General features: G+C 42.9%; 1 protein-coding gene across 2 annotated transcripts; it reads left to right on the forward strand.

Moving 5' to 3' along the window:
• Positions 1–8979: 8979 nt before the first annotated feature.
• On the forward strand, positions 8980–24692 carry LOC134617459 (KN motif and ankyrin repeat domain-containing protein 2-like). 2 transcript variants are annotated; one of them, XM_063462706.1, is made up of 10 exons: positions 8980–9231; positions 15343–15421; positions 15509–16972; positions 18056–18131; positions 19757–20089; positions 20266–20350; positions 21399–21618; positions 21707–21849; positions 22417–22617; positions 23373–24692. In XM_063462706.1, exons 2-10 carry the CDS (start codon positions 15403–15405, stop codon positions 23463–23465), a joined length of 2634 nt encoding a protein of 877 aa, XP_063318776.1. In that variant the 5' UTR covers positions 8980–9231; positions 15343–15402; the 3' UTR covers positions 23466–24692. The 2 variants fall into 2 exon arrangements, with proteins under 2 accessions (XP_063318776.1, XP_063318777.1); XM_063462707.1 differs by having other exon boundaries at positions 19760–20089.
• The last annotated feature ends 633 nt before the right edge of the window (positions 24693–25325 follow it).

Genomic DNA, 25325 nt, shown 5'->3' on the forward strand with positions numbered 1-25325 from the left:
TATTTTAGAATTTATTGTTGCACAATACTGTTGCAGTGATCTTTTTTTTTTTTTTTTTTTTACCTCAGCAAAGTACAGAAACATCAAGTGCAGGTTTTCTTTCTAACAACAGGTTACTCACCCTAAGGCTATTGATCTCTGCTGCTCGTTCACTCGGCACAAGGCCAAGTGGCAGACTGCTCAGTTTCTCCTCGAGGCCCTCCACTTTATTCTGCAGTTGACTTTTCTCTTGCAGGATGCTGTTCATCTTGGAGCTGATCTCTTCAGACAAGCCCCTGATGTCTTCATTGTTGGCCATTAACACAGTAGCGGTACTCTTCAGTTCTTCTTCTGTCACCTTGATTTCGCTGGCCAGCACTGACAGCTGGCCGAAAGAGCGATTGAAGATGTTGAGTTTTTGGAAGATATCATTTATCTGTCCCTTTGTTTTCTGCGCAAACTGCCGCAGGCTCTGACCCATTTGGAGGAGGCCATTTGCCGGGAGATACACATCATCCAAAGCAGCAAAGCGGGACCGACTTTCAGCAGGAGCCTCGAGGTGGAGGACCGGAGGTTCCTCTTCGCCACAGAGGGCAGGAACACAAGCAGCAGCCAGGGCAAACACAAAAACAATTCGTGTTATTCTCATACCTCGCTCTGTGACGGGATGAAGAGTTCCTGAGTGAAGATCCAGAGCTTTATACTCTGTCTGATATCAGATTAATGATTACCACGTTAGCTGAATCAACATCTTTCTACAGAATGTAGTTTTCTCCTTCTCAGAGGACTATTGAAAGTCTGTTTGGAACTTATGCTTTATTCAAATTTTAAAGATTAGCATGTAAGTGTTATCGTCACTTGGGATGATACAACAGCATTCATTCACAGAATAACACAAAAAATAAAATAAATAAATAAATTATATAGATGTGATGTTTGAAGCTAGCGTACAGGACTGTGAAAACCTGTGCAAACAGGAAAATACAGAGATTTTGCAATTCTAACAAAGTTGAACGAAATGATTGCCTGAAATCCCCAAACACAGCTTTCTTATCAATTCTTTAAGTACTCTTCAGCAATAGTTCTCCAGGCTTCTTGAAGGACATTCAAAGATCTTCTTTGGATTTGTTTGGTTTCTTTGTCGAGATGATCTCACACTGTTTCAATAATGTTGAGGTCTGGGCACCAATCCTCGACTGATACCTTTCTATTATGTGTTATTCTATCCAGGTATGTTTTTAAGCTTCTTCACAGACACCCTTTCACTGAGACCGTTTCTTTTCTTTTTCTTTCTTTTTTTTGCCTGTCCCGTTTGGTTCTTTTGCCATCAGAATTATTGTCTAAAGGCGAAGAAAGATGCCCAACGGATTTACTTTACCAAATGGACCATCCCAGCCTTGCCGTAATGGTCTATTTGATTCACCTTTTATTGTTTATTTTATTTTTTATTTTCACTTGCTAGATACGGGACAGACTTGAATGAGGAAAAGAAAAGGGAGAAAGAAAGAGGGTGGAAAAAAAACAGCGGAGAAGAGGGACGGGGATAAAGGGCAAAAAACAAAAACCAACAGAATAAGTAGACAAAAAATACATATATCGATCACCAGGATCACCTGTTGAGAAAGAAAAAAGAAAACAAGCAGAAGAAAATGAGAGCAATAGAATAAACAACATCACGATGATATATGGTAATATAACACTAAATACTTAATATTAAACATTATTGTGCAGCACGTAAGATCGACAGCGCACAGTGTGCTTTGAGGTAGGAGCCAAAAAGGGTGTAGTTTGTGTGTGTGATCACCCGTGTGTACACCTGTGAGCATGAACGCGCTTGTTTTTAAAAGGTTCCTTCATGTAATGATCTGCTAGAGGGCGTGGGGAGCCACAGCCCCGTCCTCCAGGGCATGAAGCAGGTATGGAGGAGATCAAGACTCCAGACATCCAGAGGCCCCCAGAACACAAGAGACCAAGGAAGACCAACAGAGGGGCAGCCGCGCCACTGTCCCAGAAAGAGCTGAGGAGAATCCCAGATGAGGGGTCACTCAGCAGCCGCGGAACAGAAGCCAGGGGGGGTTGCAGTGACGTGCCCGTGAGCTCCGCCGGCAGCCAGGTGTGCCTGAGTGACCGAGCCCCAGGCTGAGAGGCTGAGGGCACCTCACCCCCGAAGTGGCCCGAGCGAGCCCCAGGTTCCAGGCCCCGATAAGCAGCCACCAAGGAGTGAGCCTGTGTGTACCTGGACGCCCATCCCCGGACACAAAGAACCACCAACGCACTGATGTCTGAGGGCGTCTGCCACTGGCAGGGGAAGCGGTGGGGGGAGATAGGCCTCCATACCTTGGAGGGCCTGAGATGTCCCCAGAGAGGTGGCGTCTGATACCCAACCTGACATATAGACACAGACATACAGGCACACACAGATACAAACATCCATTCCCACCCTCATGCTCTCATATGCAATTACTCAACACTCACCCAACGTGGAGACAGACATAAAGAGACGCTGTACACACAATCACACTCCCCAAGCGTACTCTAAGCCCCGGGTCTAGGTACCCTTGCCCCTGGAGGGGGAAACTGCGCCCAGACCCAGGTGGTGTTACCCTTTTCCCTGCAGTGGGGAGAAGCAGACTGCCCCGACTCCGCAGCAGCAGGGAGGCCCCACATTCCAGACCCCAGTCGGACGGCCAACTCCTCCCCCTAGCCCCCCCGCTCCAGCAGGCCGCAGAGACCGGGGGTGTGAGAAGACTCCAAACCTCCCTCTACCCGCTCATATGTAGTGTTGATGCATGTGTGTTCTAAGGTGCATTTAAAACCCAGGAGGGCATGGAGCTACCTGCCAGAGAGCAGCAGGTAAGCGCATAGCCCCTCCTGCTAGCCCTCAATGTCTACATGTATTTAAAATTGAGAGGTGGGCAATGACGCCAGGGGTGAGGTTGTACACCCTGATGGTCTTTGGATACCGTGTAGCGTGCCCACCCCCAAGATCCTATATGTATGTGTTATGAGAGTGTGAGTAATGTGAATGTCTAAGTTGTGAGATAAAATTGAGGCACAGGCAGCCAGAAGGGGACAGAGGGGGGGGATGCCTCCCCTGCACCCTGGTGACACACCTTTACCCCAAGGCCCTGCATGTGTGGGTGATTGTGGTGGAGCGGGAAGAGGGAGGCAGCTGGAGATGGGGAGGGAAGTAAGGGAGGGGCAAGTGACCCCTTCCTGGGGCCAGCTCCCCTGCTGACCCCAGTAGGCACCCCCATACTCCGCAACCCGCCAGGGAAAGGGGGCCCAGGCCCATCCGGACCGGGGCCCAGTGCAGCAGCGTTGCCCGGCCCCACAGAGCCTGGGACAGCCCACCCGACCCCACCGCAGAGAAAACTGCACCCACCCCGTCATCCACTCATCTTCCAGACTATACAAGACAATAGACGCCCAGGCTGAGATCTTCCTCCACCTCTCCTGTATCTCCCCCTCCTGCAGAGTGAGTTCCTGAAGAGAGGAGAGCTCCTGCAAGATGTAACAACCTCCCCCACCAGTTGAAGAGCCCCCCAGGTGGCTCGATGCACTGGCGGCACCCTGCGCCAGGGCTGGGCCCCCATACACCCACCTGCCCACAACCCCGGCAACACACCAACCAGGACCCAAGCCTCCGAGGCCCAGCCAGGGCCCCAGCCCAGAGACGGAGCGCCCCCAGAACCCCACGCCTGTCCCGGACCCACCCAGGGGCAGCCAGGCTACCAGGTCAGTAACCCACGTCCGTCAGCGCAGACCCTCCCCTAGCCCCGCTGCAGTTTAAAATTTTAAAGGACAGCCTGCACACCATGCTGAGATATACTAAGCTTTCAGCTAATAGCTCTTTGGGAATCACCTTGCTGGTACATAAAACACCATTATATGCCTCTCATTTTAAGAAGAAAATGCAAAAGAAAATTTAAAAAAAAAAAAAAAAAACGAAAGAAATGTAAACAAATGTGTTTTGACAGGAAACTAGTAGCAAAGTACCTAAAGATATAATTTCAAATTATTTTGTTCTAAAGTTCTCTATTGTGTGTACACACAACACAGGTTCATCCCCTGAGTTTGGTGTATTTTTTGCCTGTGCTTGAAGGATTTATAAGTCAGTGTTAAGTGACTTAAACAAACAAACAAACAAACAAGAACAAAGAAAAACTTTAAAAGACTTTCAGAAAACATGAACTGTTGCTCAAGACCAGCATAGGAAATGGCAAGAAAGTCGGGCTCCTTGGAAACAAAGTATAAAAAACCCGTTTGAACAGAAATCCAAATTTTCTGATGTTAATGCCTCTTAAAAATCCTTATTTCGTTTATTCTTTCTGAAGATGTTTTCCTCTGAGCCAGGACAGTGTGAGAATGCCTTGAACTAACCTGTAAATAAGGTCATGGCTGGTCCCCTCTTGTTGTTGCAGTAGTATGGTGGGTTTATTTGTAATTTGTTTTTTAAAAGATGACCCAAATTAGACAGGATCAATTAATAACGACTCTGTGGTTTTTGAAAGGCCGTATAAATGTGTAACATCACCGAGGACCAAACACCTGTTCCATCGATTCTTTACTCTACACGTCCCCCCAAAAGAAGAAATGTCCCCGTAAGAGATTTAGGTCCCCGCAACATCAATAATACATGAAACACACACACACACACACACACAAGAATGCACGAAAATAACACTCTCAATTGTGGTGGCGCCTGTCAGTTAAATGTTAACTATGACGGTTGTATGGGGGCCACAGTGTGTACACAACAAACTTAGTCCTCAGCCCAGACTTCCACCAAAGGCTCTGCTGTCTGAAAGGTCGATTGTATGCGTCAGCAGTTACCCACAATTATAACTCATATAGCAGAATAGTAGTTAGGGGCCATGCAGAGTGCAAGAGGGTGTCTGAAACAAACAAAGAAACTAAACCACTCACAGCCTTTTACATTATGTGCGTATTTTTTTGTATTTGTTTATTTGGCTGCCTGTAGCTGAGAAAAAAATGCTATGAAATGTGCCAAACTGTTATGAACCCTCATAAGGTAAAAGAAACTATATATAATCATATCAGAGGGACTTTACCTAAAAGTATAAAGTATCATGCTAGCACCGTTCTAGTTCACAACAACAGCTGTTTGTGTTTAAAGGTTCAAATAACACAGTGTATTTTAAAATTGAACATGTTACACATTAAGTGTTTTTCTTCTTTCAGCCAAAATAGAGAATAGAGTTTAGTTATTATAGTAACTGTTACTGCTGCCTGTGTTTTGCCTCTGAAAACAACATAAAGGTGCAAAATAATGCTTTTTGTCTAATGCTCATCCACACTATTTATTTATTTCTTCTGCTTAAAAATACCAAGGCCAGCTATCAAATAGATGTAAACTGATTCTATTAGACTAATCTGCTATTGTATTACTGAATAACTTCGGCTGTCAAGAGCCTGTGGCCGTCTGGGTGATTGACTGGTCTCAATTCATACGCTCATAGGTTACTGTTTCATGACTATCCTGTTTTATTTGGCCAGTGCAGCCTCAGCTTACCTTGCAGCTCCCCTCACCACAAACCACAGTTACATAATGGACATAATTTGGGGAAGGATGCCAGCTGTATGAGACCTTTAGGTCAACTAACCCACTTTAAACTCTTCCATCTGCTTTGTGTTGTTTCAGTTGTTCTTTAATTGACAAAGTCCACATTGTAAAGTCTATGTGTTTGAAGTGTAAAAAGCCAAAGAATAATGATTTTGGCTGGTTAAGATTGCGGACCAGACTGGGAAAATACAGATCATTTCATCAGAATGAAACTTCAGAGAACACGTTACACTTTTTCTTTAGCACGATTCTTGCTTGAAGGAGAACCTGCCTCTCAGCAAAAAACCTCAAGCGGTACTTTCCAGCAGAAAGCAGCTTCATCTAAATGGGAGGAAAATTAATACCCTGCGGCAGGCAAGCCCGAATGGTCTATTTGTGTGAGCTAATGATTAACTACTCATTTTCTTTTTAACAAAATATTTGAAGTAAATTACAAACTTATTTTATAAGCCATATTTCTCTTTATATATGATGCAACAGTAAATCTTTCTCTGAAACTGCCTTTGAGGACATTTTTGCCTCTTGGCCAAGTTCTCTGCAGTATGTGGTCTGTCCATCAGCAGTCATTTGCTCCAATAAAGACTTGTTTTTTTTCCTCTTTTTCCCTCAGTTCAAACCACAATCCCTCTCGGAGTCAGTTGTCTGCTTGGGTAATGGAAAGGGGAGTATTTCTTGCTAATTCTCGCTAATTCGTTTTCCATCCATGGCAGAGCTAACCCCGCAGGGCACAAGGCAGTGGTTACAGCTTGTTGAGCGGCATCGTGTCATAGACTTACACACATAAACTGTGTGATTGTAGTTTTTCATTCTGAAATGCAGTTCTCTTGGCCTGAGGACACAGATTTAGTTTGCCCTACTCCAACATACAAATGACACAATTCAAAAAATGGAGAGAAAAGAGTAACAGTATCGAACTCATATGAAAAGCAGTATATAAAACTTGAAAGCAGCGAATCTTGTCAGTTTTTCATTATTGTTGAAAAAGTTCTCCAGACCTCTCAGAGCTCTTCCTTTGCCTATAGGCTCCTTATTTGCAACAAATTTAACAAATTTTGCTCAGGACTAATAATCTCAGCATAATCTCACTGACTGACAGACAAAGAGCCAACTCTTAAAGCTTACAACTTCATAATAAACTGAATGAGAGGCAAAGAAAGATGACAAAGGCTAGGTGACAAATCGTCAACATTTTACGCTTTCGGGTACCCAACACATGACGAGATCGGAAAAATGACAAAACATGAGAACCCTTTCGACTCAATCTACACATTTTTGCTCATTTTCTTAAAATCGCTTTGGAAAACACTATTTTACGTCATTTTAGTGCTGGTTAAGGCTAGGAATAGGGTTATGGTTATGGTTAGGGATAAGGCTAGGTTTAGGGCTGGAATACATGGCTGGAACGTCTATTACCGCGGGACTGTCATTCCACTGCAATTCATCCATAACCCGGCGCATACCGTAAGAACACGAAAGGTCACCTTTCGCGTTCCTCATGAACGCCGCGGGACGTTACAAAACGTCGGTATGCTACGCCCCGGGAGTGAGAACGGGCTGTTTATTTATATGCACTGCTTTGAGCTATCATCAGTATATTTCATGTTAGCAAGTGTACAGTGCTCAACAAATTTATTAGACCACTACAAAGGTTTATGCCACAACTGCCCTAAATTAACAGTACTGGTAATTACCAAAATGTTTCTGTAATGGTTAAGTGTGCACAAGCTCTACAGTCAAAGATTTTTATTGATAAAATGTATTATGAATTTTAATAAATGTACTGTTTTACAAGAAAGTTAAAAAAAAATAAGCAAATTATTATTTTTAGATTAAATTAAATTGCAAATACAAATTGCAGTTATTTCCTTTCTATAACAGAAAATTTAGTTTTCGTGGTTGAGTGTTATGTGTGATTCATTTCTGACTTTACAGTAGCCTGGCTCAAATTTGGATTTCAAAATGGGAATTTGTTTTTTTTTTATTTGCTTAATGAATAACAACATAATTTTTAGTTTTAAATAAGTTTTTTACAGATTTTCAAAAATATTTGTGTTTTCTACAACGTTGACCGTTTCTAGTGTACTTCCTGGGTTTACCGTCTGTATATTAGCTGAAATTAGTATTAACACTAATTTCTGAAGCAATCAACAGCTAAAAAAAGGAAATGTAAATAAATAATTAAAGTGAGAGTCATATCATTACCAGTGAATTCCCAAAGAATCTGATTTGGATTTTAAAAAAAATCAAGGAAAATGAAAAAAGGCAAAGCTACAGGAGTGGCTAGATAACCTTACTATAGTAACCTATCTAAGTATATATGTGTGTATGTACCCTGAGCATACACAGTTATTGATATGGCACAACACTTTCATCTTTCAAACATTTTGTGCTTATTACTGATTCCATAACTAATAAATGCACTAGTTCATGGGCTATAAAAATGTCCATGGTAAAAGTGATTTGCACCAATCAGAGAAATCACTGTTTCAATTTGGGATTGTGGGTCAAGGATCCTTTCCTGCAACGTTGCGAACAAAACACATTTTTGTTTAATCAAGGTTGATATCATACAGGCAGGTGCACATACTATCACAGTATTGCAGCTCCAAGTAAGTCTGCTTTGGATGGTTACAGCTTTCTAGCTCATAATCAAAATACCTATGGCGAATATGAATGCATTGTAACCCTGTTAACACTTTAGAATGCATCTTCTCAGAACTACAAGTGGATAGCTATAAAATAGTTATAGAGGTTATGGATACCATATGAATTTAGAAAATGTTGTGATATTTCTCAGAAAGAATTAATTCTTGGAGCATCTGTGGTCCTAGTTTTTATTCTCTGATGACCATGAAAGTTAAGCAGTCACTGAGATGTTGGTATTTCTCTCTTAACTAAAATAAAGGGATGAAAAAGGGCTCTGCTGGGCCACTCTGTGTAGAAAGTGTTGTACAAATATCTGCCTGTTTACCATTTTCCCAGCGTGATGGTGATTCCCAGGGGAAGATGCTAGTAACAGGCTGAAAGAGGATCCCTACAGAACGAGAGGTATGCGCTGAGAGACTTAACCCCCGTGAATGCCACCAAGCCCTGTGCTTCGCCCACTGTTTACCAGATTATAGAGGCCACAGATCACATAACACTGGGTAGAATTTCACATTCTCAAAGAGGGAGGTCTATGAGACTCTACATGGTGACTTGGTGTAATCTGACACACACAGTAAGGTGACTAGTACTTTCTCTCATTTCTTACCAGAAGCTCCATACTTTGACGTGCTGTCACCGGGGTTCCAAAGGAGCAGCTGTCTTTCCCAGTCGGCTGCACCTCTGAACTCCTATTGGCTGCTGTCTGGAGGAGTGGGTGTGATCGTCTATGTCTAGCCTCCCACTTGTCAGTCTAGTTGGACAGGAGGCATGTTCACAAGCTCCTCCTTGCTCATTGCTCCCTTTTACACACAAGTAAACCCAGCTTCTGTTATGGCAAGGGCTGCACGTTGGCATTTGCCAAATAGCCGCGGCATGCCACTCTCCCTGACAGCACCTCCCTGCCTTCTCAGGAGACAGACAGGCTGAACTAGCTGAGAGCAGACGGTAGTGGACTATCTGGCAATCACTCCCACAGTTCAGCGGTACAAAGTGGGGGAAACTGCTCAACATGCCACAAGGTAAGCTCAGATATAATATTCATCTCATATCTGCAGGGATTTGAGGACTGTTGGATCAGACAGTTAATCAAAGCTGAGATGCAGAAAGATGACCTTGAATGTCTTCGATCAGGGACCGGCTGATTTAAATTCAGGGTCAGAAAAGCTTTTGACTCTAAATGGATTTAACAAATGGTGTGGAGTGGACTTCTGGGCCAAGTAAGAATACTAAGCAGATCTTCGGGACAACATCTTTGCATTCAAAAGATTAAATGTCGGTTGTACTTTTATTTTATTACACTTTTACTTATGCAATGAAGAAATGCAGTTGACACAAACTCATTGCCCGCATTGCCCATGTTTCTATTTTAACCTTCTTATGTTAGCATATCATTGTTTTTTCCTCACGCAAGGCTCCAGGCAACTGTTTTATCCAATGAGCTTTGGCTCCACATACCATCCAGTGAGGCTTTGAATGCCACATTGCAACTCATTGCAATCCTGACCCTGGTGCTGTTGGAATGGGAACAGGGCAAGTCCAGCGGTTCAAAAGCACCAAAACAAAACATATGGGAGGGGATATCACAGAACCTGAAAAATTTCTAGGAACACTTTAAGGAGACAGTGAAAAATGTGAGTTTTAAAGAAACAGGGAAAACAGAGCAATAGGGAGACATAGGATGGGGAGGGGGATTCAGGGCGTTGAGCCCAAACACTTGGCTTTGCTTCCTAAATCAGCTCCAAAGAGAAGATGAGGGTTAGAGTTATGAGTTGGAAAAACCACAGGCTGTACAGCCAAAAAACTAGAGGAGAGGAAGGACTTTTTCCGGGAACACAGCATAGACAGTAAAACATGTAGACACACATATATATATATAGACACTGTAAAGAAGCAAAGAGACACAGGTTATAGGTTCAGTGCATGGAGAAAGCTATGGTTTGTAGTTATTTAATCTCACTATTAACAGGTAAGGAAACACCTAAATCTTCACAAATATTCGTATCCTGGTATGCAGTACAATTGTGTCAAAATGTGTGCAATACAGTGTTGTCGGTGGCAATGTGACTACGAGCTCCCCACTCCTGTAAACGTCAAAAACCCAAGAAAACATAAATGCATGGACTGATTCCATAAGTAATAGATGGACTCCATTGCAGCAGCTCAGCAGCTTGTAGGCGGAGCATTGTCTGGACCAGATGCTAATTTTGGGATGCTAACAAGCTAACAGTTGTTATCACCTTGATCATATTGCACTATATTAAAAAAAACACAGGACACTTCCTCTGGGGATATAGCAAGCCACCAAAACGTCGTCTCAATATTTCTGAAGAGAAACAGTAAATCCTGAGAGAGTCACATGATTAACATGGCTAAAGATGAGCCTGGTGAAATGTTTTGCTATCATCTATGACAACAGCAAATCTTGACCTGTTACTTTCAACAATAAATTAGCTTTTAGTCCAGTTTACTGCTGCTACATAGGGAGGCTGCAGCCATTTGACATCATGAGTGAATACTGAACTTGTGGTTGTGGTAAAGAATGCTGTGGACAGACATGTTGTGATTATGAGGTTTATGCTGATGCAGGGAGAGCCTTAAGGTCTGTATGAGAGAGGACGCACTCACCCAGAGGAGGGGAGCAGCTGTTGTGGGCACACAAGGATAAAAAGAAACTGAAGTAAAGGAAAAATAGCTGTGCGAGAAGAATGTGGCCATCCTCCAGCCGAAAAACAACAAGAACTGAACATAAAGGAAGCCTTGATTTTTTATTTTATTTTTAAGAAAATTTGAGCCCATTGCAATGCTTGACTTTGGACTGAATTCATTATGTGCGGAGGTAGCAGGACTGCTGTGCACTGCTGTTCAGCTGGGGCCTGTTTGGGGTAAAGCAAATATTTTACATTTCATTTCGTGGGTTTCCTGTGAGGTGGGCCTACTCCTCCAGGCGCAGACAATTAAAACCTATGCCACAGAAATGTGGAGAGAGTTGGGCACTGGCTCCTGGGAAATGCCTAACCCTAACTTTGCTATATTGTTTCCTCTGTGGTAACCTGGTGAGGAGGAGATGTTCGAGTCTATATTTATGCGTAAAAATGGACGGCTTGCGGGCAACAACAAGCAGTGTGAAGCTCCTTTGTTTGCTCGAAAACTGAAAATAAAGCATCTAAAACTGGCATTCCTATTGCTTAATATTCTACATGCAGTTTTTAAAAGTTTGACATTTTTGGAGATAATTACTTTACAGTTGCAAGTGCCATTTAAATGTTCAACTACAGCTAGCCTTGACTGGTAGGTGGGGGGAAAAAAGCTAGCGTGGCTCCAGATTAAAAAGGTTTTAACTGTACAGTTATGAAAAGGAACGTTTTCACAGGACGGGATAGTATAGAGTCCTGTGAAAACTTTAGTATCCTTGCTCCATCCTTGTAGAATCACCTTTAGCGCCAGTAACTTCCAGTTATGACGTTCTGTGTGACTCTAAAATCTCTCACATCGTTGGGGGAGGTACTGCACAGAATCCTGCATAAATCATTCTTTCTTGCGCCTGTATACCTTGTTTATTGAACGTGTACCATATTTAGCTGCTTCCAACCACTGTAATAACCTATTTTAAGTCTCTCCATTTTTTCATTTTTTTTCTCCATTATTTCAAATCACAGCAACAGCTGCCTCTTGGTGTTTTACATTGTCAGGTAAAGACCCTACAATAATAGAAAGAAAACCCCAACAATCAGACAACCCCCATGACCAAGCACTTGGGGACAGTGGGAAAGAAAAACTGCCTTTTACCAGGAAGAAACCTCTAGCAGAACCATCTACCATGACAAGTTGGGAAGAGAGTCCGAGAATAATAATAACTAATGATTAAATGCAGAGTGGTCTATAAACACATAGTGCGTGCAAAAGGGTAAGTGAAGCTTAAAAAAAAGTGCATCATTGGAAACCCCCAGCAGTCTAGGCCTACTGCAGCGTAACTATGGGGGCGTTCAGGGTCACTTGATCCAGCTCTTGCTTTAAGTTAAATACAGCGCTGCTATGTCCGCCTACTCATAAGAAATCAAAAAGTGCATTTTAGCCCCACCAAATTCTTTCTGTGCAGGTACTAAACGCTTATATTTTTCTTAAAGTAAGCCAGACATTTCTTATTGAGAACCTAAAACTTCTTTACTTGTAAAAGAATTTCTTGTTGTCATTGGGGTGAAGTCGAGCCAGCAGCTTATATTTTGAACTGAGTCAACAGAGAGATCGGGATGTCTGCAGTAACAGGTGCTCTGTGCTTCAGCGCTGATTGACAGAGACAATAGTGAAGTCTCTGCTTGCAATCAGCACGCTCTTTTTCTATAATTCATGCTACACTAGCTTTATGGAAATATTTCTTGTGTACCTCTTGATTTTTCTGTATATCTGGAGCACCTGAATGGTCTTCAATTAGCCTTTAAAATGAAGACATATCTGGGTCTCACTGCCTGACATGTGCTTTAGCTTTACGCCCACATGTACGAGCTAAACTTAGACTTGTCAGACAGAGGCCTAAAAGAGTCCTCTCAACATCATGGAAGCCACAAGAAAATAACAGTAAATAATGTAGTTTTAGTATCTAATACAGTGGTTAGACATATGCAAGGGTAACAGAACTGAATATGATGGAAAAAAAGGAATAGTTTGTATTATTCTGTTCATGCAAAAGATTTTGGCTATTAAATTCGGAGAAACGAAGCTCAAAACAGTTTAAACTTTAGTACCAAACAAGTACACTCAGTACACTGATAGGGGACCTTCCCTGAATGTTGCTTGTCATCTCTCTCTGCACCCTGCACTGGTAATACTCATCAAGTAATTTCTTTTTTAAAAAATAAAACTGCTTTTTTAATTTGTTTTATGTCATCTTTGATTTATCAGCTATTCATGGCACTATACTGAGCATCAGATTATTTATTTCTGAAAAGTAAATCTCTCAATGTTTTTTTTTTTCCTTAATCAGGAACTGTGTCGTGTCCTGTAAATATTAGGGGTGCAACGATACACAAAATTCACGGTTCGGTTCGGTTCGATACTTTGGTGTCACGGTTCGATATTTTTTCGATACAAAAAATATTAACTCAAAAGTACAGTTTTTAAATTTAATGTTGCTGAAACAACAAAGTAATAAAAAAAAATAAATCTATCTGATCGAGAAATCACTCATCTTTGGAAAAGAGGGTTTATTACAGAGAAATGGCTCTTTCCAAAATAAAAGCTATACTATACGCTTCTTCTGGGGTATATTCTCAGCAGCATATTAAACATATCAGGTCCCCATAAGGAGAATCATGTGCTAACGGCTGTCTAAATGACTCGGGTAAAGTCTGTAGCATGCGTGCTTGTTGTTTTTGTCTGCTTCCACTTGTCTTTGCACTAGGATGATGTCGGAGTAAATGTGCAGTCATATTCGTTGTGTTCCCACTAGTGCTGTCAGCGTTAATCTGAAATGACGTTAACGCCACAACACGGCAAATCTCCGTTAACGAGCTACCGCGGATCGCCCCGTGCGTAGGGCTGGACGGCGTCAACACGTTAACAAGCTAACTGCGCTAACGCAGTAGTTCCCACCAATGTAATTGAGCATTGCGTGGCACATCCGACATACTGTTTTACTTTTGTCCATGACGCGCTTACCATCAGGGTCATACTTCACATGAAGACCAAAATAGTTCCAAACGCCAGATCTGAATGAGGGTGGGGGAGGTTCAATTTGCCATGTTACAACGACCTTAACTTCTGTCTCGCTAGCTTGCGCTGTGCTCAGTGGATCTGCGCTCGACAGTGCAGCCTAGGCGGATAAGTCAAACGCAGATCCACTGAGCTCTCAACACAGACAGCATCGTCAGAGGAAAAGTTGATAAAATACATTAAAAATTTTGTATTGTTCGATACACATGCGTACCGAACCGAAAGCACTGTATCGAACGGTTCAATTTCGATACGAGTATTGTTGCACCCCTAGTAAATATATATGCACCATATTTCCAAATGTACAGCCCTCAGTATCTATGCCTCATGTATATGTCTCAGTGTGCAGGCTTTATTCTGCAAAATTGCTCACATCCCTGTGTGTCTGCAATTTGCACATTTCTTTGCCGTTTACTGCAGGCCACCAACGAGTGTGTGAATGATGGAGGTGAAAATTCCCAGCAGGGACATTTGGTGGTGTTTGTCTGTTTACTGCATAGCTGACATTGTTTGGGGCTGTGGCTTGGTGGCCGCCGTGCCTCAAGAGGACAGCAAGCAGCCGCAGAGGCTGGTGGTCAGGAGAGAGGAGGGGAAACGTGGGAGGCGGGAAGAGGTAAAGATTTAAGAGGGGGATATGCTGAGAGAGGGAGGCGGGGGAGGAGTGATATAAAAGAGGAGAAGGGCACGCCAGTATATTAAAAAGGCAGTAGAGCGTTGTACTGTAAAAATACATCACTTTCCAAGGTGAAAGATGAAGTTCTAGATAGTTCGGTGATAGAAAAACAAACTCTCTTAAAGAAAACTGTAGACCTAGTAGGAGGCACAGGGAGAGAAGGAAGGGAGGAAAGTATTGAGTCAGAACAATGACTGTCTGTATTTATGTCTGTAGGAGTTTATTTTGCACTGCTGGCCATAGCTGCTGGGCTAAACAGTCTCAAGCTATTTTCAGCTCTCGTCCTGGATGGCAGGGCTGTAATCAAGTGAAGATCAGGCCTGCCACTGTTGAATAATAGCTGCCTGGTGGACGGAAGAAATGAAGCAGCAAGAGTGTGAGAAAAAATAGAAAACTTTGGGAAGAGAAGAAAATAAGAGAGGGGGAGAAAGAAAAAGTACTTCGGCGTAATTGAATGTTTGTGTTTTGTTATCCACTCACTACATGTGGGTGAATGAATGAGCATATTGTGTGTGGAGCACAAACAAGGATGATTGCTATTCCGTCTGGTCGCAAAACTTGGACCGAGTCTGCCACCAAACGCACCGCAAATAAACCTCAAGTCAATGTCAGAGCCAAAATGTTGAAATCTGCAATATGCTCATTACATTATTATATAACCACACAATAATCATTTCGACCACTTGTAAAAATGCAGAAACAGGTTTCTCATATGTTGTTGGCTTAATTTAGTCCTCTTTTTTCTTGTCAGATGCCCGAGGTCCAATCAGATAATGTGTCAACACATTTTTCGGAGAACTAAGGAGAACAAATGATGGCGACACAAAATGGTAGAAAAAAGTTTTTCGCTTCAGAATTTCACTGAATCTGATATTTATTTGAAATGCATGCTCACTTACTGTTTGTAATTTTTGCAGGGAATATTGCACCTTGTAAAACAGCACAGAACGGAATCAAGGAGAAGCCCCCATATTCAGTGGAAACCCCTTATGGCTTCCGACTTGACCTGGATTTTCTGAAATATGTAGACGACATAGAGAAAGGGAACACCATCAAAAGGATTCCCATTCAGCGCAGAAGCAAGGGAGTGCGCGCAAGCACTTTACCAAGGCACCTCAATGCTTCTGGGTGTGGCTACCACCCGAGCCCCTGGGGATCTACCGGAGCTCTTGGCCCCAGGTCTCGATTGTCAGACGCCCATCATCATCATGGCTATACTTCCTGGGCATATGATCACAGGCCACCTCTTTCCCCCACAGGGTTTAAATCTTTGGCAGAGATGGAAGCCAGAATCAAGGAGTTTGATGAGCAACCTCTAGGGGAACATATCAGACCCCATCTCCTCCGTGCCTCCAGTCTGCCACTTACGGTTTTACTGAGACAAGGGTCAGAGTCCACAGACGACCACAGCAGCGTCTGGAGTTCAAAGGATCATCTTGGGGGAAGAAACATCTCATGTGAAGATGTGTTCCACTCTTCGGACAGCCCTCGGCCACAGGACTGCTCAGGTCTGCTGAGGCGCCTCACTGAAGCCCTCGAACGAGTGGGGGAGCTGGAGATGGAAGTGAGGGTCATTCCTGAGCTCAGAGCGCAGATCTGCATCCTCCAGGAGGAAAGAGAAAGACTTCGTCTGGGACTGAGTCCACGTGACCATCCCTCCACAATGAACGGCACCACAGATCCTGGTACATCCTCTCACAATAGCAAAGTATTGAGAGGACTTCAGCATGAAAGTCACAGTATATTTCCTAGAAATTACAGTGTCAGCCAAGATGACTCCAATCCTACGCATGAGTGGAGGACTAGTACAGATCTGGATGAGCTGCTGACAGTGACCTCCCTGCAAGCCAAAGTAGCTGTGTTGGAGCAGAAGCTCCATGAGACTAGCCTGGAGCTCCAAAGAGTGTCAGGGCTGCTGAAGGAGCAGCAAAAGGAAAGCAAAAGGAAAGACGAGAAGATAGAACACCTCATTAAGAATCCTGCGGTGTGGGTCCGTGCAGAAAGGGTGGTGGTAGATCAGGATGGAGATGAGACAGTAGTGAGATCAGAGTATGATAAAGTACCTTGCTTTATTAGTAAAAGAGTGGTTAATGCAAACGATCAAAGAAGGCAGCAACACGAGTCTGTGGTCAGTTCAATATCGTCTGAAAGACGTCCACTGGTTTCTGAAGGTACAGACACAGCAGCGGTGATCCATCACATAAAGAAGATAAAGAGTCTCCTGGAGCAGCAGTGGAAGTGTTTGTGCACAGAGAGTGAATCAGGAGAAGAGGGCAAGCATCTAAAGCACCCAGATCCCAAAGTCAACTCTATGCAGCAGGAGATGATGGGACTTGTCGACATCCTCATGTCCTGCCACAAACAGCGTGGAGACAGTGACGGTAAGAAGATTCAGCAGGTAGCTATACAGCTGAAGATAACAGAAGCCACATTTCAGAGTTAATAATAGTAACATTGAAGTCAAAGTGAGCCAGGATCAGTGTTATTGTTTTTGTATAAGAAATCCCACTGGGTTTAATAGGGTTAGCCAAATCTGAATGTTGGAAGTGAGTCAGCGGAGCTTTGTGTAGTGCAAAGAATAAAAATAATTTCCATCTAATAACTGTTAACAACAACAGCATTTCATTAGCTGTATGAACCTTTGGAATGAGGTTAGTTTTTTTGTGGACCCAAATGTAGCACACAGGAGATGGAGGTGAGATAAGGCCAGCATTTAATGCTGACTAGTCTAAAGGTTTGCACGGTACAAAAACAGAAAGCAAAGCTAAGGAAAGCAAATTACCAGGAGGCATGAGGAATTATTATTCAGGGAACGATACGGGGAGACTAAGTAAAAAAAAACCAAAAGGTAATAAGGTAATCAGGGAGGACGAGACAGGGACAATAACTCAATATAAAGCACAAGCGAGAAAGGAATTAACTGAACAGAGATGATAGACTTAAACATGCAAACTTGACAAAGAGGGGAAGACAAAATAAACCAAAGGCAGAATACTCGAAAATCACCAGAAACTGAAACAAAGAACTAAGACTGAATGTGTCAAACAAGAATAAAGAGAAATGATCAAACTGAGAACCAAAAGAAGGTTAAATAATAAGAAGAATTCCAAGACCATAACAAAAATTTTAAAACCCAGGACGATGACAAATTGAGTAAGAGGAAGCTGATAAGCAAAATGTTTGCTTATAGTCAGTTTTGAAGCTCAAACTGAGCCACCATTTACTTTAAAAGACATTGCATCATAAAACTGAGACAGATGGATTAGAAGGAAACTGATGGGGTTTGTGTTTTGTGTTTTTTTGTTTAACTGATGAGTAGGCGGCTCTTGGATTTACAGACAGCATTACAATTAGCTTTAGCAGTGATGAAATGGTTTATGCAAACATAAACAAACCATTGAATCTAATGAGGAGCATGTAATGCTGACATTTCATCATATCCTTTGTGTTTGTCTTCTGTGTAGCCTCTAAATCCATCCTGCAGACAGAAGGATGTGCCCAGACGTCGAAAAACCTACATTCTGGGGGTGTTAAAGAAGGGTTAGTAAATAACTCCCTGACTTTAGCAACCCTAAATGTTATGATTGTCGGTTATTTGATTTGAGGTTCTGTACAGTCCCGACACAGAAAAACATCATGATTTAAGTCTGAAATATGAGTACCACTCCCTCTAATGTTGTCAGTTAAGGGGAGGAAAGAGGCAGCTCCTGTATCGCAAAATGACACAGTGATCATAAACCATATTTCAAAGCCTCACATGTATGTTTATTTCATTCATCTACAATAAAATAGCCATAAAGGAATGTGTTTTCTGGTTCAGCATTACAATTCAAGTAAAATATCTCCTTGACTGTACAAGCAGGAAAGTATTCACAGCCTTTGCTCAGTATTTCTTGAAGCACCAACCACTTTGGCAGCAACTACATGCTGAAGTCTTTTTGAGTATGATGCGTCAGGCTTGGCACGCCTATTTTGGGGCAGTTTCTCCCATTCTTCTTTGAACAACCTCTCAAGCTCCATCAGGTTGGAAGGGAATATCGTGCACATCCATTTTCAGATCTCTCCAGCCATGTTCAGTTAGGTTCAAGTCTGGGCTCTGGCTGAGCCACTCACAGACATCCACAGACTGGTCCTGATGCCACTCCTTTGTTGTGTTGGCTGTGGGCTTAGGGTCGTTGTCCTGTTGGAAGATGAACCTTCGCCCCAGTCCAAGGTCCAGAGCACTCTGAAGCAGGTTATCATCAAGGATGTCTCTGCACAATGCTGCATTTATCTTTCCCTCAACCCTGACCAGTCTCCCAGTTCCTGCTGCTGAAAGGCACCCCCGCAGCATGATGCTACCACCACCATGCTTCACTGTAGGGATGGTATTAGCCAGGTCATGAGCGATGCCTGGTTTCCTCCAGACATGACACTTGGCTTTCGGGCCAAAAAGTTTAATGTTTGAACCAGAGAATTTTGTTTCTTGTGGTCTGAGAGCCCTTCAGATGTTTTTTGGGAAACTCCAGGTGGGCTGTCATGTGACTTTTACTGAGGATTGACTTCAGACTGGTTGCTCTACCCAACAGGTCTCATTGGTGGAGTGGTGCAGAAATGGTTGTCCTTCTGGAAGGTTTTCCTCTCTCCACAGAGCAACGCTGGTGCTCTGTGAGAGTGACAATCAGGTTTTTGGTCAGAGAGGTTACCTTTCTACCCCATTGGCCTCTATGAAGAGTCCTGTGGTTTTAAAGGCCACTGTGCTCATTGGGAACTTTAATGGTCCGGAAATGTATCTGGACCCTTCCTTAGATCTTTATATATTTACAATCTTTATGTTCATGTTATATATTTGGTTTTTATTTTTAATAAATGTTAAAAAATTTTAAGCACACTTTTTCACTTTGCCATTATGGGGTATTATGTGTAGAATTTTGACCAGTGGACGAGTGAAGTGCTGTGGATACTTTCCGTATGCACTGTATAGCAGTTCCCAGCCTCTGACTCCCCTAAACATACATAAGACATTCAGACTAGTCATTGGTTTGAGATAATTAAGCAAATTCACAAGATTTACTATGTATAAGTTCACCAACCTCTGTCACCGAAATAAAAAAACAAACCAAAAGTGTAGAAGCAGTTGTAACATTTAACATGTACCTCATTTTTTTTCTTTCATTTTTCTATAGAAGCAATGAGACTGCCAGTAAAAATCCGGCTGGTCAGGCCTGTATGAGCCAAAGTGTCCATGATGATTTGGAGCAGAGGAACAGTAGCACAGTTCCTAGGGAGGTGGCTCCTGCCCAGCTGGATGCAGACACAGAGAAGAGAAGAACGGAAGAAGAGAAGCAAATTGACCCAGGCAGACAGATGAAACTGGAAGGAACAGGTTTTGGGGGGACAGATGGAGGTGATGTATCTCTAGTAGCTAGGGCTACAGAGAAAACGGCCAAGATGAAAACACAGCCCTCAGGGGAACAGATGGAGGGAAACTCTGGCTCGGAAACAACCACCAAAGGCAGGTGAGAGGACCTCAACAAACACCCAATTGGTGTCTGTTTGGAAGATGTAATTGCACTCAGCAGGAAGCTAATTTCATCTGATCATAATATAATATGTTCCTCATGTTTTAAAGTGAACTGTCGCTCTATTCTGACCTTCCTTGAACACACATATACACATTTTTTTCCTCTTCCAGAGAAGCAGTGAATGCGGATTTTATTTCTGCCTGTCATTTCCTTAATAATCACATGGACAACATGGACAACCCCAATGATGACATGGTAAGCAGTCATGACTAGAGATTAAATTTAAATAGATATGAAATTTTTCTTTCATTTACTGCATTAAAAATATGTCTGTGCACTACATGTGTGATCACACCAGCAGAGACACAAATGAGTTCTCAGAACCCAGCCAAATAAACATCTTGGACGGTTGTCATCCTATCATGCTGACAAAAATCTGTCCACAAAGAGACATGCAGTATAAATGCCTGCTGAACAGAGTTTGCAGTACCAGGTTGGGAACTGAGGTATCTGCAGAACTCTTTACGCCAGAACAAATAGACACTAAACAGAGTTGTATAAGGTAAAAAAAAAATAGTTGACACGGAGCTAGCAACACCATTTTTTTCCTTCTTTGTGGTTCTGTTTGTTACTTCATTGCCTTGTTTTGAAGTGGATTGCAATCACGCGCCCATGAACTTGCTTCTGTTGGGACATGTTGCATTTCAAAAGTTGATGTTGCTACAATGATGTAAATCATTTGATTGTTGACTATCATTTTGGATTTTTGAGTTTGGCAGCTGAACAATACCGAATTAAGACACGAGGGTAGCTCTGAGGAGTTATCGTGCAATGCTAGCACCAGCTAGCTAGCATTGCTAACAAGGCTGATCCATAATTCATTGCATTCATAAACGGACCAGGTTGTTAACATGTTTTGTTTTCTGATCTAGAGTCAGCTATTTTAACATAGACATCTAAGGGGATTGTCACGAGGTGCCATGTAAGGAGCTGCAGTTTGCGGCACTTCTATATTGGCTTTTCCCAGCCCCACAGAGGGGCTTCAAAGAGAGAATATTTTATATTCTACAGGTGGGCAGAAAAGCAACTACTCAGCCACAGAGCAGCATTAACGCTACTGGATATGATTTCTTCATCAGATAAACTTAAACAATAAAAATAGCATGCAAAACTTGTCCTCAGAAAGAGGACATGTGTACCACATATTTCTTTAAAGCAGGACTGTTAAATGTTCTAAACATGTAATATATGTTAATTAAATTCATGCTTCACCAGGAATCGTTCTTATTCATATATTTTCCAGAGGAAGGCCCTGGTTGTGTTGTTCCAGCACTGGTTCAGTGCAGCAGCAGAGGAGGCCTCTGAGGCCAGCAGGGTGGCTGCATACCTGAAACACATAAAGAAGGAAACACCCTCCCTGCTGGCCTTTCTGGTCAATCTGGCGGACGACAACGGGAACACAGTGCTTCATTACAGCGTCTCCCACTGCAACTACAGCATTGTCACCCTGATCCTGGATACAGGTAACATATAGGTAACTGTGTTGTCGAAGCTATTGTAATATAACGTTTGTTAGTACTAAAAACGTCTGACATCTTCCCTGTGCCACAGGTGTCAGCGATGTGAACATTCAGAACAATTCTGGCTACACGGCGGTGATGCTGGCCTCGCTGACAGCCCCTGATGGACCCGGCGGAATGGAAGTTGTCCGCAAACTAATGGAGCAGGGCAACATTAACATTCGCTCCAGCAAGGTACCACAAGCAATAAGAACAAATGTAACAGGGATGAGGGGGGGTGGAGGGGGATATCAGTGTGAGATGGCAGCGCAGCTCCCTCCTATAGCACCCTGTGCTGGTTTGTACTGTTTTCTAAGCAGTGAATGGAAAGCTATACCTAACCACATCCATTATTAATGAATCACTTGGTAGATTTTACACAGGAAAAAATGATCAGTGACAGAGTTCATACTGAGACTGCTGTATAATGTCTTCTGTGGCTCTGGGAGGAGATTTTCAAATTCAGAGAAAGCGGATGATGTCATCAGGATTATCTTAAACTGGGGTAAAGGGTTTGCACATTCAGCTTTCAGCCTTTGTTATGAACAGTTTGAAAGACATGGGTATGCATGTATACCAAAGAGAGTTAAAAAAACAATCCTACTAAGAATTACCCAATCTTTGGAGTTGCTGGCTTGTCCCTATAAAACTGAGGTTAGTAAGACACTGACTACTAAAAGATAAAGAATGAAAGCTGAAGAAGAAAGAGGAGATTTGAACAATTCGTGGTCTGGGCCTCACACTCTCTCCCTCTCCGCACAGACGGGCCAAACAGCTCTGCACTTAGCAGTGAGACATGGCCGAGTTGTGATGGTTCGCCTGCTGCTTAGCTGTGGGGCAGACGCTAACATCCAGGACAGCCAGGGAACCACAGCGCTGATGTTCGCATCCGAGAGGGGCCACACGCACATCGCAAGGCTCCTGCTGGAGAGAAGCCAGTGCGACCTCACTCTGACTGACAAGGTAATACCACATCAAACAAATCATCATGTAACCTGGGAAACAATGCTGGCAAACTCTTTTCTGTGGTCATTTTCAGGGATCACAGTGAACTGGATCACAATGTTGTGATGCAACAATAGTCTGGGCATCATACCCATTAAAATTCAATTTTAGGACACTGAATTCATGTGATGATTCACCTCCATTTGTTAACAAAATGGCACATCTATCTTAGCATTCACATCACTGAATGCAAAGAAAAGCAGCTTAGATGCGTGAAAGCTTGAATGTGTTGACTCACACTGTGGATGTGAGTGGACTGACAGTCTGGATGTAGCAGAATAGAGCTTCCCCAGGATTAATCAAGGCTACAGTAAGACAAATCTCCCTGGGCTGAGAGGAGCTAATCCGCTAACAGTACAATATCTGTGCCATGCGGAGCAAGTGGAGGCAGGGAAAGAGCAACGGAGGCAAATCTCTCTTCTGCTTGTGACAGTCTACCTTTAAAGTACACTTAAGAGTGTAAACCATGTCTCACCTAAACCCACACTAATTAGACTGATTAAACTGTGGGAAAATGAATTTATATGGCCTACAGATACGCCAGCAGTTTTGTGCGGTAACACGAATAATGTTAACTTAACAATCAGATGATAGCAAAGTCAGGAAATCACCAAATTCTTCAAGGGTTCACCATCTGGGGACCCCGAATCAGTCACATTAATGTTGCACTCTGAGCTGAAATGTTGTTTTTTTCTTTGTTTCCTGTCTGCCAGCGAGGTCAAACTGCGCTTTCCATCGCCATGCAAGGTTCCCACGCCGATACAGCTGCCCTGCTGCAGGCCCACGCTAAAGCTCGAGCTCTGTAGAAGCAGATCTGTTCACATGTCAGATCCTCTCACCTGAGTGGCGCTTCAAACGCAGACTTTTTTTTTCTGAAATCTGGACTAGTGACAGCTGGTGCGCTGAATGGGATGATATTACAATGAGGCTGTACAGCATGAGTAAGTGAGGCAGATGATGGTTGCTAGGGCAGCATGCAGTGATCTGCTGTTTTTATTTTGTCTTTACCATAGATGTTTAAGATTATCGCTGATCTTTGCATAGCCGTGCAGCAGCTTCGCTCTGCAAACTATGCAATGGAAAGAATATTTATTATGTTTGTTGTATTATCTAAAAATCTGTGTCTGTAAGAAGATTCTACCTGTATGTTTCCAAGGGGAATTCTCAGCATTTCTAAGCACCATTTCAATAAAATACTTTCAAAATACTGCATGCCAACTAAACAGAAACAAATCCCTGGAGCCGATCTACCAGTTTGTTTATTTCACACGTTGGTAAAAGCTACACTGATGTATGCAACGCCTGTTTTTAATAAAATAACAGAAAAGCGATGATATTTCATTGTTTGAAACGAGCAACATGCAGTGGCAAAGTCGCCCAGGAGGTGGCGCAGCTCATCCATTTCAGCATCACCGCCAACATCCAGCCAACTCAAACATAATAAGAATCCCCCCTACAGAAAGCTACAGCGGAGGCGAACCTAAAAACGCTCACGTACAAGGAAGTAGATTTAATCTTTTTCAAGTGTGACAGACGGTTGCAAACATGGTGCCTTTTGATTTGCAGTAATTCCACTGTGTGAGAGGACAACGTGTGAGATTCACCTGCACTCCAGCTGTATGTCACCTAGGAATGCTCAGTCAGTTGTGAAATCAGATTTGTTTGAATGGCCTTTGTTTCCTCGAGCCCCCTGGGAAACAGCAAGGGGCACTGTTTTGTTTTTTTGTGCACAGAGCTGAGATTATGTTTGTGAGATAAGACAAAAAAAGGATTGCATAGATGGCGAAGGCGTTGGATTTCTGTGTGACAGGGCACGGGTTCTTCATTTCCCCTGAGGATTTCTTCCATTCTAGCTGACTGGCTGTCCTGCTGTAATGACCACGAGCAACTATAAATCGTCAGAAAGCGAGGAAGATGTGGCAGACTGAGATGGAACGGGCATCTTTTCTATTAGTGAAATGTATCCGTATGTAGAAATAACAAAAAAGGAGGCCGGTATGGAAATGCTCTGTCAGAATAAAGTGTTTCAAAGAGATGACTCTGATAACATGTAACTGTGGATACACACACACATACGCATGTCACATGACTGCATAGGTGTGCGTCCCCCATCCCCCACTCAAAGAAGCCTTAACGCCACAGCAAGTAACAGTGCTCATTTCAGCCTTTGTGCAGGGATAAAAATGTCTGTGACACCTCGATTGTCTGCAGGGAACAGTGGACTAATAAAACATACCTATTCCATAACACCCTGAGGGGGTGTGATACCACAATGGAGGGGGGCGTCTGTGCAGTCTGAAGGCATTTGCTGGCTTCAGTTTAATAATGATAATGGACTGGATTTATCTGCTACAGTCTCTCTGTCTGCTGATGAATCACTCTGAATGCAAAACGCATTTCAGTCAGCGTGGCTTCATTTGGTACAGTCTATAGAGTATTTCAGCTAATAAGAACTAATAATGTTATCCAACTTAATGCTGATATTTCTGCAGCTTCCACAGACAACACTTGTGCTCTGTGCGGTTCACATAAAAGGTAAAATGAAAAGCACTTATTAGCAGACACTGTTTGTGGTTTCCATGCTTGTTAGCTTGTGCTGCTAGTTCGCCAAATATAATGTGGTAGGGCTAAACTTAGAATTTGCATTTGTTTCAGAAATGATTGCG

The sequence above is a fragment of the Pelmatolapia mariae genome, linkage group LG18, assembly GCF_036321145.2.
Source record: "Pelmatolapia mariae isolate MD_Pm_ZW linkage group LG18, Pm_UMD_F_2, whole genome shotgun sequence".
NCBI classification, from domain to species: domain Eukaryota; kingdom Metazoa; phylum Chordata; class Actinopteri; order Cichliformes; family Cichlidae; genus Pelmatolapia; species Pelmatolapia mariae.